A 14,708-nucleotide genomic window follows, 5' to 3' on the forward strand; every position below is an offset into this window, starting at 1 on the left:
AGAATCTCAACATGCTCAATATGTTCCCATGATTAAGCTCATGGGTCATTAAAAGCTGCTCAAGGTGAGATTTGCTGTTCTTCAAAAGGTCCTGTTTAGAACGGTACATGATTGTTGTTTTCAAGGATGGAAGAGAAGTGTTCAGTGACACAGTAAAGGACGACCTACCAGCAATTCTACACTCATTTTTTGGAGATTCTGTAAACGGTTTGACAAACGGTCTTCAAAAACAACAGTAAGTAAACTAATAAATTCTTTCCCTACCTTGAGGGTATGACAAAGAAATCACAACCCTTGGTGCTAGGGGTAATGCATGAACGTCAACCTCGAGGCTTATCAATTAGGATTGGACATTCAAGAAATTTCCTAAGGGTTGTGATTTCGTTGTCACATTCTCAGCATAATTAATGGTTATTTTTCTCCCACAAACAGAAGAAAAAGATGAGATACTAGTAACTGTTTTAAAAGTACTGCTATACCTACATACCAAATATGTATATAGATAAAACAAGATTTGGATATCTAAATATTGTTTCAATTTAAATTTCAAGAATTTTAACATTTTTTTGTAAATGTTTTCATACAACTTGTACATGTTGTATAGAATAGCTAAAAATTGTTTTGAAATCTCTTATTAAATCAGAGGAAACAATAGCGTTTGTCTAGGTAAAAACATGCGAGGATCGATCAGCAGGAGACATGTACTGCTCTAGCAGTACCCAGAATACTTGTATTCTGTATGCATTTATTTGATGTTTAAATGTTAAAATTTCCACTGTTTTTCTGTGTTTACAGTGAGTTACACACGTTCCTAGATCTGATAGTTGACGCCCTATTGTCTGCTCCGGTGGACAAAAAGCCTACACAAGTCTGCCACACTGGATCAAATCAACCCAATAGCTGTGTTCAAACCAATGGAGGGTCAGAGGGTAAAGTTCATGATGTAAATGAGGTCAAGGTCATTAACGGGACCAAGTTGTACTCTTCAAATTTCTGTGCAAAGAGCAGTTATCCAAATATTGAGAAATCTGAAAATGATGGTAAGTATCTAAAACAGGTGTTGTCATAATATGGGGTGTTTTTATGACCAGGGTCAGTTATCATGATAAGATATATATTTTTTAATCTTTGAATGTCAGTATGACACACCTATTGGTTGACAAAGTGCAATTTTAACACTAATTGCAGACGGGTGAGAATGGATCTTTTGATAATATCACATCACTTTGATGGTACAAAATTTATATAATGCTGTAACTAGTTTGTTAAAACTTACGAAATGTAAACTTTTGACGTTTTCACATTACAAACCTCAGTGTATGATATGACAAAGAAATGGGGTTGGTTTTAAGTTTCTCTTAATACATCTTTCAATCAGAATGAATTCTCACCAGTTCCCACTTCACCATTATTGTAAAATTGTTTGTCATGAGGATGAATATGGTCATTAATCTATGAACAGTTCCCATATCACTGCATTACAATTTTGTTTGATTACTAGCTTCTGTGATGTTGTCTGCCCCGGATTCTGTATTGGGTCGGATCCTATGTACCCAAAAGTTGGATGATATGTCCGATATTGATGGAGTATATCCTCTCTACCAACGAGTCAAAGATCACCTTAAAGCCCACCCCGAAGACAGGTGAGATCAAGTCAATCAAAAATGATGTAACTTTTTATGATACCATCTGTGATTGGCTAAGTCTATAAACTTAACACTATTTAGATTAAAGATGATCTCATGGCCAGGACTTATACATATCATTTTCATTGGCTAAAATCCAATTGATGATTGGATACTTGTTTTGGCAACTTTTGCAAAGTAAACATATCTCTTAGCTCTAAATGTCAATATCCACATTGTCAATTGCATAAAGTTTGCTTAAGGTCAGAGATTGTTCAGTCTGTGGACAGTTTTATATGCATTAATCAACAAAACCTTTAATATTTATTGATCATAACATCTATTGATTCTAATGTAGAACATAACAAATTTCCAGGCCATTTAAAAATCAGCTTTGATATTTATAATGATTATGACCCATGTTATATATAGATTTCTATGTAACATTTGTTTATCTATAACAACTTTACCTGCGACAGGTGTAAATTTGGGGTGTATGGCCCATTTACTAAAGAGCTATGGCTGGATCCTTGTATACAGAGTTTAGATACAGATGACAAGGAAAGTCTAGAGTATGCTGTGTATAAGGTAAGCTGGCATTAAGTGAGGGTAAGTGGCTGACATACTACCGAAGTCTTTCATTCTTTGGTGAAGGTGGCTAAATGGTAAAATTTTCTAACATAGTTCCCCTAGCACTCTACCAATGGATGTTAGGAATGGGGACCACCTAGGCAGATACACGGTACAAGTGTACTGCATTTAATTTAAAAGTTTTGCCCAGTTAACTTTATTTTCTTTTGAATGCTAAATACTTTGCAATGACATTTTCAGGCATTTTCACTTGCCTTAATGTGGTTTCAATATTTTGGAATATTCAGAGTTTGTACAAATTATTATACAGTAAGAAAATATTTTTTGATGAAAACCTGGTGTGTGTTATAAAGTTTTGTTAATGAAATGAATTTGAAGAAAACTCTGATTATAGAATGTAGGATTTTGTTTCTTATTTTATTCTTAGACTTTATTTTGTTTACTATCTTTTTTTGCAGGTAAAGCGGTTCATAGTTTCTAAAACCATGCAAGACTGTTCAATCATGGTTGCAATGCAGAGATGTCCATTGTGTTCACAGTAAGTTTTTAAAATTCACAAAATAATTTGAAACAAGAAACTTTTGCTTAAATGTACGTGAATGCTCTGCTAATCAATGACATGAATTTGATATTTAAGTCACCATCTCTATAAAAATAAGTGCCCCCATTCCTATAAGTCCCCCTTTTTAAGGCTTCAATTTCACTAAGTTCGAATTAAATGCAGACTGAAATTATGGTAACTGTGTTGGATTCTTTAAAGATGCTCCACCGCTGACAAATGACATTTTTTCACTATCAAAAATACGAGCAGACGATTTAGTATTTTTCTTCAGTTACAAAAGTTAGTTACTTTACACAATTACCACCATTGAAAAGTTTGAGCTTCTAATTTCACTTCAAGTTAAAGTTACAAAAAATAATTAATTGCATCCCGAAAAAATTCCATGGCACTATATCCTATATGGAATGAAGTACTGATTGCGCATGCACCAAAGGCAAAATAAATGATTTTATAATATTTTTTGTGTTAATTAGACATATATATACACGATTAAACACCAATTATTGTTCAACTGATTAATATCATTTATGCTGTCTCGGTGATGGAGCATCTTAAATGATTTCTTTTGCAAATTTAATTAATTTTCAATTTTTGTTTACTTTGTAGAATAATTTATGAAGGGCTAGTCCAAATTTGTTTCTCTCATGAAGCACCCCTTTATTTGCTTCACTTTTGAAGCGCCCTGGGTGCTTAATGGGACAAATACGATATTTGAGTTGTTAAAGATGCCCCACTTCCGACAGCGCATAACTGGATGCAATTGATTATTTTTTATATTTTTAACTTGAAGTAAAATTAAAAGCTCAAACTTTTCAATGGTGGTAATAGTGTAAAGTAAATCACTTTTGTTACTGAAGAAAATACTAAATCGTCTGCTTCTGTGTTTTATAGTGAAAAATACCATTGTCAGCGGTGGAGCATCTTTAAAAAAGCAAAATTTTTAATTCAATTCAGCTTTAAAACTTTAAAAGTGAAGGTTTTGATGTTCAATGAATAAAGCATTCATATTTCAATATTTATTTCAATTTTAATTCTGATGCAAGATTTAACTGATAAATAAGAACTTTAAAAGTAAAGGTTTTGATGTTCAATGAATAAAGCATTCATATTTTCATACATAGTAGAATCTTTTAAAACTTTAATTCTGATCCAAGAAAAAGCTATTGAAATACCTGTTGTTTACAGTACAGTAACACACAGTATTAAAGTTGTGTTGTACATGTATTAGGTTTCCTTGTTTTTAGATTGCTAATGACCAATGAAACAGGAGACATTCAAATTTTGTTCAAACATTAGTGATGGTTACTGTAAGCATTGATACAAGGCTAATTACGGATATTTCTACAGCGGAAAAAATCTAAATCTTCAATTTATGAAAGAAAGTAATTGTGTTATTCACATTAGACAGTATATTATCCAATGTCTAAGAAGATATTACAATAATTATATATAAATACATAAACAGATTTCTTCATGAGATTTTTTTTTTGGTTTGTAGGAACAAAACTGGTGGTGTTCCCCCCTATCTAACTGATAACCATGGGCGCAGGTTTCACTATTCTGTCAGTATTATTGATCTCGATCCCAAGCCATTCGACAAACTAACCAAGTATAATCAGCTGGAGAAAAGTATAGTACAGGCTTACACAGAGCTGGAAGTGTGATGGCCGCAGAGTAAGACAATCGGTTCTTACTGCACATGTGTTCAGGTAGCTGACAAGTTCAATGTCAGGAAGCGAGGTCAAGGCGATATAGATCTTTTTAGTTGTAATTATAACATCTGATGGTGATTAATTTATTTCTTTCTTTACTGATGAGATTGACTGATGAGATTGACTACTTGCTGTAATGAAATATGTATACATTAGCTTCCTTGCATGACTGTTTTTCGCGATTAAATTTGAAATGATAGAAATTCATGGATTGAAAGATTGATTGTAAATTCCTATTAATAAATATGATGTTGATGGTAATTTGTGGAGATAAAACTTTGATGCGTGAAGTTACTTGGATCACAAAATTCACTAAAGTAAATTGCACACTGAAGAAAGTTTTGTTTACAGTATACAGAATGTACAAGGCATTAATGAAATTGTACAAATAAGTGAACCATATTTGTTGACTAATGTAAGTATATCAGTGTATTTAAGAGATTTCACTGATAACCTTGAGTTATATTAATACGGGGTTTAAAAATATTCATATAAGGGATGCTAAGTACAATTACTCCTATCTTTTGGTAATTGTGATGTAAAAAAAATTGTGTCAAAATATGATGTCATAATATTTAAATCTTAATACAGATGTATCATGTCAAAAGATTACATCACAATGACCAGAAGTTATGACTAATCCACAGGTATAAAAATTCACCAACTCCTTTTTGGTATTTCTAAATTTCAATTTATTAACTCATTCATCCCTGAAAACACATTTAGGCTCTTCTAAATCAAAGACTAGACCAGTCCATGAAATTTCAGGGGTGAATCAGTTAACTGTGGGATTACTGTCTGTAATAATGGGTTAGTTAATTTCTAAAGTCTCTATTGAACTGTAAGATTTTACAGAGTCCAATTAACGATTTTCCTGTTGCTATCATAGCAAGTGTTTTTGCAGTATTACATATCCAATTTGCACTAGAATGAAATGTTCCACTTCTGGCTGTAATATGCTGTAAAAACACACTGATTGTATGCTGTATCTCCTGCCTAATGAGCTTTATCGTGAATAAGCTGTGATATCAGAACTTAAAGCTTTCAGTTACTAATTAATTAAATGTGCAAAGCATGTTACTGTTTCAGTGAGCTATCTATTTAACTATGCATTCATGAGACATGTCTCCGGCCTATCCAAGTCAGAATTTCCGAAGTTCCTGTTCAGTTTTGTATTTTAGTTCACACATAGACACAATATCCTGATCTATCGTTGAATTTCCTACTCCGTCTTTGTATATTACAGAGTTGCCTCCCTTGCAGGTAGGTATCGATTGTGACGTCATTATTTTGTAAGTGAAATTTACATTGTTTTTCTTTGAAAAGCATGACATGACGTCACAATCAATATCTACCTGTAAGGGCAGACAACTCTGTAAGATGCAAATACAGAATAATCTAAGCATTTACAAAGATTATTCTCATGACATATCAAAGTAAATCAGCAGTAATGCACAAGAAATTAGGATAGTAAGCTTATAGCTATATAATATTGTAGCTAACAGACTTCTCGACGGATAGTGGATTGTCATTATATTTTGGTAGTCCTAGTGTGTTTGTTCATTCTATTGGGCTTACTGTTTGATAGTGTATATGAATTGTACTAGAAGAATATTCTTTAAAATCTGAACTACTACCATTTATTAGAGCTGTCATTGATATAAATTTTAAGTTTCTGTGTATCGAAAGGAAAATATCACGATGTATCGATATATATCAAAACAATGGTGTTGTTGAGAAAAAGATGAAATCTAGAATGATTGTTTTGTGTATAACATAATCAGTTTATGAACGAAAACAATGCATGTCACTCGGGAACTAATGTTAAGCATTTCATATATGATATATGTTGCCATTGTGAAAAATTCATTGAGTTAAAATTATCAGGAACTTACAATAAATATACAGTTGGTATACTGTAAAAACTTATACATAATTCAACGGCATTTGAAATTCAACGTTACTAGGTCATAGGCAGGTCATCTGGTACAATTTCGGTCATTGTATCGATTTTGGAAAATAGGAATCAATATCGTATTGGAAGATGAAAATTGTCAATACATCGATATCTTTTGTAACTATGACAGCTCTACCATTTATGAGATTACATTTCAAATAAATTGCATGCTGACATTTAAAACAGTGATTTTATATATTTAAGTGCTCCTGGAGATTTGGTGCTAGATGAATTATTTCTTTTGATACGATTATTTGTATCATTGTCTTTCACATGTTAGCACTTTTTTGTCACAAAATTTGCCTGATTAACATACTACGTAAGTATAGGTTTTATTTTATACCCACATGAACATTTAAATATGTCTCTATCCTATAGAGTAGTGCTATTAATATCTAGATTCTTCTAATGTTTCTAATTGAATAATAAGTAAAGGTATATTTTCCATGCAGGGTAGTGCTTTTTATTGTTTCCACATGAAATATATACAATGTAATTTGTATACATGTTTTTTATTTCTTGAAAATTAGTTCAAATTTAAGCCTATTGAAATTATTAGGAATATCAAAATCAGCAAAAATACCTGTGGTGTTTATCTAGTTAATGTCTTGTGGTAGTTTTCTTGTACAAAGTACAGTATTTTATTATTAATTTTGTATAAATTTCCTGTAAATAATCGTTATTCTATTGTTATTTTTTGTGGAAATTATGCATGGCTAATTGATTTCCATTCATTTTCTTTAACGTAATGTCAATCAAAATATCTGAGTTTTGATAGTATTATTATGCAATGCAACATTGTGTGTGTCGACATGATTAAACAGATAATCTATGGGAGGTAAGTCAGGGGAGTTAACTATGTAGTCAGAAAATCAATATTACTCATGATCATTCACCCTTGAAGACACATTTGAACTCTTCAGATTCAATATCTGGAACAGTTCATTATGAATTTCCAGGTAGGAAATAGGTTGACTAATACAGTATTCTATGGAACCCTGAGCATTCGCTCCTTTCCTACCTCTCACATCCTTCTTGCCTATACACTGTTTTCATGAATTTAAAACTAATCATTTTGTTTAAGGCTAAAAATTTTAAAGATATCATAATTTCCGTAATTATGAAAAAAATATGTTATAAGAACAGAAGTCAGTGTTACAATCTGATAAGATGTCAAACCTGTTTTGTGTTGATGTGTATTTATTATAAATATGTGTATCTGTGTATCCATTTGATGTAAACATATTTGCATGTCCAGAATTAAGTCATTGCATGTTGACTTCAAACATTATTTTGTACATTAAATTGGTATGTTTTTCTTTTTAAAATATTCTATTGTATTATCTATTTCATTGCCTATTATTTTTTTTACGTTTCCTACAATTTGTAAGCAACCAATTAATGTAATCTTGAACATTGTACATGTATTAAATATTATTTCAATACATACGTATATGTTTGTAAATGTACCTCTTTAAAATATTTTAAACTTTTTTTGCCTGGCGAGCTATGTACCTCTACAAAATATTTTAACACTTTTTGTCTTAATATGAAATTTAGAGTCTGATGTTCTATGAATCACTGGGTATTATATTTTTGAAGACCATATGCAGCGAAAATTTTGATGCTAAATATTTATTTGTTTGAAAAAAATATACATTTGTTGATTAGGTAGATGGGATGAATTCCGTTACCGATTCATAGTCGAGGGGAATAACTCTGTTTTACCAAGAAACATGGTTAGTTTCTTGTTTACACAGTTCTAAACGGCCCACTACCTTTTCGAAACAAAAAATTAAAATTTCTTAAAAAAATAGCAACATAAAATATATATATCGCTGGCCTAAGATGAGGTTACAACACCATGCATGAGTTTCCTTGTAATCTATATTAACAGTGATGATTTATTTTGCTGTTTTGCCGTCTGATGCAGTGATAAACCACCGACATGTGGTGATCAGGACGAGGGCGAGAAACATTAGATTAAGACACGCATTGTAAAAAAATATCTTATTTATTTCAATTAAATTGTTCAGAAGGTGATAATCATTATTAACGGTGAACACATATAACTTTTATGACTACAAAATTATCAATCTCGCTTTACGATCCCATATTAAAAATGAGAAACTGTTTCAGAAAGGTAGTAGGCCTTTGATATGAAATATATATTATTTTGAAATAAGGAAAATGATTAAGATATTGAAAATGAAATCCATTACATGTTTTTAAAACTATTTATATTAATTAAATGCATGACTTTTGTCAAATGTTGATGACGAATGGTACAAGTATGCATTGTTATATATCACATATGTATAGGTATAGAATTATGTATATTTGTATCTTATATCTTATTATGTATATTGAGAACCAAAAATTGTTTCTAAGTCATTTGTTACAAAGAAGTTAATTGACAAAATATCATAAGCCCTCAGGAATTATGATTGCACTTCTTAGAGGATATTTTTGTAGGAATGTAAAGAATCTTAAAAATAGTATACCTCCTCGAAGCTATTGTTATCAGGACTTTTGAAAAGCAATGCATTATATAACTTTTACAAAGATAAGATATGCATAGAACATACTGGTATATTTTCTTTTCAATGGTATTTTGCGTATAGATACTAAACTGATGAACTTATGGTAATTTTTCTCTATAAGAAATAGGAGCAGATGAATTACTGTTTCTCTTTAGTTACAAAAGTTACTTACTTTACACCATTTCCACTATTGAAAAGTTTGAACTTCTTATTTTACTTCAAGATAAAAATATTGAAAACAATTGCATGTAATTGCATCCCGAAAAAAACCCATGGTACTATGCTTTATATGGAATGAAGTACTGATTGTGCATTCACCAAAAGCAAAATAAATTATTTGATATGTATTTTTGTTTTAATTAGACACATATATACATGATTCAACTTCAGTTATAGTTCAAATGATGGGTAACATTTATGCTCTGTCGGCTGTGGAGCTTCTTAATATTCATGTGAAAGTGATTTCTACATGACAGCTATTATAGTAACATATCTAGTCTTGTACAGTATTAGTCATAATAAACGTCCAGTTTCAAAAACATGAAAAGGAATCGCCTAATATACATGTAACCACGTAGAGTTTGGAAAAAGCTAACAACTTTTTTTTCAAACATTGTGCATTGTAAAAAACCTTTCCTGCCAAGAGTACCACTACAGTATTTTTAGCAGTTTATAGTACAGACGAATTTCAGACGAAATTCACCCCTTGATCGGCTGGCGTAGTGTATATATTTGGTTCATTTCTTGACTTTCTAAACTTTATAACCAAGATTTGGAGAAGCTCAGATTAAATATACAGTACCTTATTGATTATTAGAATATAAGATCTTAGACAGGTGTACATGTATTGTAGAGAAATACTGTAGAGAAATAATGTATCTAGAAATGTCGCCTTATAGCTTACATCACATTGTCTGGGTTTTGTAAATTTTTCTTTACAAATTGACTGAAATGGTTGTAAGAAATAGTAACAGGTTGCCTCTATCACATTAAAGAAAATTACCAAATGATACATGGATTGTCTCCCCTTTACTGCCACGAATCAAACCATTTACAGTATTTCTAATAAATTTTGTTAGAAGCAAATATAGATATATCTATAGATAGACAATTTCTGTTTCAAAACCATTGCAAATTTCAATAGTTAGGATTGAACAACTTCAACTGTGGCAAAATTTAATTTTATGAGACATACAGTTAGGTAGCTAGTATGTAATACTTGTAGTTTAGATTACAAAGAAGGACCAACAAAATATTATCTAGTCATCTTCAGGAGCACAAGATCAAATATTTATAGATTACCCTCAAAGGGAAACAATCACAAAGTAGTCTTATGTTAGAAAGAGTGAAATAATCAACAAGGATACAAAATCTGGTTGGTTTCTAGTACATACAGAAATGTTGCTTATAGCTAATTACTGTAATGCAGGGATTCTGCACTTGCATTGTTACCAAACAGATGATAAAACTGATTTTAGCAAACTGGTGCTTCATCTGATTTTCATGTAGTCTTGTTTAACAAGAAAATAATAATTATTCTGTTTTTAACATTGCATTTATTGTATCACCACTTGATATGCAGTATTTAATAATTATTTAATGGAATAAATATTGATTAAGGAAAGTTATGATGATTAAGATATTACTGGTATGTGTTTTAAAGATGAATAATTTGGCTTGAAGAGTTTCACATTTGAGAAGATACATTTCTCGACCTTAAATTCATCCTGAAGTCTAATGATTTTCTTTTATAGTGACAACAAATGCAGGTAAAATAGGTAATATTCTGAAGTAAAACGAAAATGGGAGCAGATTAATGTTGATCTAAATACAGTTGATATATACTGTTATTGGGGATATTTTTAGTACTTTCTGCCATGTACATTGCATTTTTTCACTGATATGCAGACTAGCTAATAACGTGTATATCTGGCTACATAAAGCAACACAAAGTCATAAAATCAATCAATTTCCATGAACATGTTTATAAGATTGGGAATGAAAACTTGTTTAATGCAAAAAATATGTATTGATATAAATGATTATGCTATAATTATATTTGAATGAATTAAACTTTTTATTAGCCCACCATCATCAGATGGTGGGCTATTCAAATCGCCTTTCGTCCGTGGTCCGTCGTCCGTCCGTCCTTCCGTCCGTCCGTCCGTCCTTCCGTCCGTCCGTCCGTCCGTTAACAATTCTTGTTACCGCTATTTCTCAGAAAGTACAGAAGGGAGCTTTCTCAAATTTCACATGTAGGTTCCCCTAGGGCCCTAGTTGTGCATATTGCATTTTGGGACCAATCGGTCAACAAGATGGCCGACTGGCGGCCATCTTGGATTTTGATAGTTAAAGTTTGTTACCGCTATTTCTCAGAAAGTTTTGAAGGGATCTTTCTCAAATTTCACATGTAGGTTCCCCTAGGGCCCTAGTTGTGCATATTGCATTTTGGGACCAATCGGTCAACAAGATGGCCGACTGGCGGCCATCTTGGATTTTGATAGTTAAAGTTTGTTACCGCTATTTCTCAGAAAGTTTTGAAGGGATCTTTCTCAAATTTCATATGTTGGTTCTCCTAGGGCCCTAGTTGTGCATATTGCATTTTGGGACCAATCGGTCAACAAGATGGCCGACTGGCGGCCATCTTGGATTTTGATAGTTAAAGTTTGTTACCGCTATTTCTCAGAAAGTTATGAAGGGATCTTTCTCAAATTTCATATGTTGGTTCTCCTAGGGCCCTAGTTGTGCATATTGCATTTTGGGACAGATCGGTCAACAAAATGGTCGACTGGCGGCCATCTTGGATTTTGATAGTTAAAGTTTGTTACCGCTATTTCTCAGAAAGTTTTGAAGGGATCTTTCTCAAATTTCATATGTTGGTTCTCCTAGGGCCCTAGTTGTGCATATTGCATTTTGGGACAGATCGGTCAACAAGATGGCCGACTGGCGGCCATCTTGGATTTTGATAGTTAAAGTTTGTTACCGCTATTTCTTAGAAAGTACTTAAGGGATCTTTCTCAAATATCATATGTTGGTTCTCCTAGGGCCCTAGTTGTGCATATTGCATTTTGGGACCAATCGGTCAACAATGATGGCCGACCGGCGGCCATCTTGGATTTTGATAGTTAAAGTTTGTTACCGCTATTTCCCAGAAAGTACTGAAGGGATCTTTCTCAAATTTCATATATAGGTTCCCCTAGGGCCCTAGTTGTGCATATTGCATTTTGGGACCAATCAGTCAACAAGATGGCCGACCGACTGACGGCCATCTTGGATTTTGATAGTTAAAGTTTGTTACCGCTATTTCTCAGAAAGTACTGAAGGGATCTCTCTCAAATTTCATATGCATGTTCCCCTTGAACCCTAGTTGTGCATATTGCATTTTGGGAGTGATCGGTCAACAAGATAGCCGACTGGCGGCCATCTTGGATTTTGATAGTTAAAGTTTGTTAACACTATTTCCCAGAAAGTACTGAAGGAATCTTTCTCAAATTTTATATGTAGGTTCCCCTACGACCCTAGTTATGCATATTGCATTTTGGGACAGATCGGTCAGCAAGATGATCGACAGGTAGCCATCTTGAATTTTGATAATTGAAGTTTGTTACTGCTACATATCTCAGAAAGTACTGAAAAGATCTTTCTCAAGGTTCATATATAGTATGTAGTAAAAGTTTGAAAAGCAGGGAAAAGATCCCTCTTTCTGTTGTCAGACATAGATCATTCTTTGGTGGGCGCCAAGATCCCTCTGGGATCTCTTGTTGTTTTAGTATTATGATAAAAACATACCCACATAATTAACAGTTCTAAAGAATTACTAAATGTTTAGTTTGACGTTTAGTTTGATGCATGCTCATATATTTGATGTTTACTATGTGAAATGTCCTAGTTCAATCCCTTACTTGATGTATTGTGGCATTTAATATAAATGTAACATAAATTAGATTTTTAATTAATATTTCTCAATGTAGAGATTGTGTTAATAGATCGACTTTCAACATGAAGACCAAAGCCAGTAATTTATGTACAATTTATTTGAACTTAATTATTATGCAATGTGGTAAAGAAATGTTTACCTAGTTACTATGGTGATCAATTATCTTGTTACAATAATGATAGATGACCTCATTATCATGGTGAGAGATGACCTTATTTCCATGAGAATAGATGATGTGGTTACCATGGTGATTTATGACCTGGTTATGGTGAGAGATGATCAGGTTACCATAGTGATAGTTTATCTTGCTACCATGGTTATAAATAGCCTCATTACCATGGTCATAGATGACCTGGTTACCATGATAACAGATTATCTGGTTACTAATTGATAGTCATTTATGATGTCTTCTTGGCAATATTGTGATAGATAATTTTATTACCATGGTAAAAGATCAACTGGTTACCATAGTGATACATGACCTGGTTACATTGGTGATAGATGAAATTATTTCTGATGGTTGATCCTAACTTGTCATTAAATAATCAAAACCTAACTAAAACCAAACAATGCTACTTTAGTGGTTCTATGCCAATATCAATTTTTTTTAATTATTCAGTTTAGACCAAGGATAACATTTAACCGTAAACATACTTTTAGTCAATCTCTTTAAAACATCTTTAAATTGGGGCTTATTTCTGGAATGTTGCTATGTCATTATTTCAGCTCCTGAAATAAATGAATAAAAAATAATGTTTTTTTCTGATCTTCTTAATCATATTAGAAAATAGTTCCATTTATAACAATTGCGGATCACAAGAATACCTTGCCCATGCAGCTAGTGCGAGGGAGATTTGTTATTGTATTTTAATACAATGTGATTATGGGGTATAATTGAGAATGAATGAATGGTTAATTTGGTTAATGACCCATCGAAAACTTATTAAACCAGTATTTTGTATTTAGATTAAGCCACATGATCAAGTCTAGTATTGAAAGTGTCACATCTATTATAGGGTGTGATGGAGAGTATATGTCTCATGGATTGTCCGTTCATTTATTTCGTATACCTTATTGTGTTGCTTTTGTAATATCTTTTTGAGTTCAAATGTTGGAATTTTCTCGCTTTTGTTGCATATTAATATCAGATGTTTTGTTATAAGCTTCATCATTTCTTGTTTACTATTGTTATATAAGAAAATAAAGGTAATAACTAACAAACCTTAATTCATTGTTATCTTATTTGTATAGTCAGTTTTTGTGTAATTTGTAAATTTTACTGAAAAAGATTGCCAAAAAAACATGTTACTCTTTTTATCCCAATAAGCACCCAGGGTGCTAAAAAATACGGGGTTACTTAGTAGAAACAAATTTGGACTAGCCTTTCATAAAATTATTCTACTAAGTAAGCAATAAATCAATTTGCAAAAGAAATCATTAAAAAAACCAACACAATTTTCATGTTTTCAATCTTCATATATTAGAAATAAGTGTTTAAGCCTAAAAAAGAGGAAGGGTCCACGCTTATTGGGTTGAATACAGTAGATGGCAAGACATTTTGGTTTTGTTAGATTACTTAAAGGGTTTGTGACACAAAAAGTGATAAGTTGTCTATAGATTGGGCCCCCTTTAAGTTAACCGAAATAGCCCACTCCACGGGGATGGCAAATCCACACACTGAGATACCAGGCTATACATAGGGCCATCTGGGCAGCTGACCGATATGCAAAAATTTATTGCGATAATAACGAGGCTGTCAGCCAGCACACGTCACTGGTTCA

The 14,708-nt window shown here is 32.3% G+C and overlaps 1 protein-coding gene across 1 annotated transcript in view; it reads left to right on the top strand.

Annotated features, from left to right (window-relative positions):
- The window catches only part of LOC138336827 (inositol-pentakisphosphate 2-kinase-like), a 40,789-nt gene extending 26,635 nt beyond the window's left edge, over nt 1-14,154 (top strand). Inside the window, exons 9-14 of the mRNA XM_069286418.1 lie at nt 126-235; nt 796-1,040; nt 1,502-1,643; nt 2,105-2,213; nt 2,675-2,754; nt 4,277-14,154. Of these exons, the coding sequence (XP_069142519.1) occupies nt 126-235; nt 796-1,040; nt 1,502-1,643; nt 2,105-2,213; nt 2,675-2,754; nt 4,277-4,442 (852 nt within the window). The 3' untranslated portion in view covers nt 4,443-14,154. The remainder of the gene's footprint in view (nt 1-125; nt 236-795; nt 1,041-1,501; nt 1,644-2,104; nt 2,214-2,674; nt 2,755-4,276) is intronic.
- Nucleotides 14,155-14,708: the final 554 nt, after the last annotated feature.

Source organism: Argopecten irradians, chromosome 12 (genome assembly GCF_041381155.1).
Source record: "Argopecten irradians isolate NY chromosome 12, Ai_NY, whole genome shotgun sequence".
NCBI classification, from domain to species: domain Eukaryota; kingdom Metazoa; phylum Mollusca; class Bivalvia; order Pectinida; family Pectinidae; genus Argopecten; species Argopecten irradians.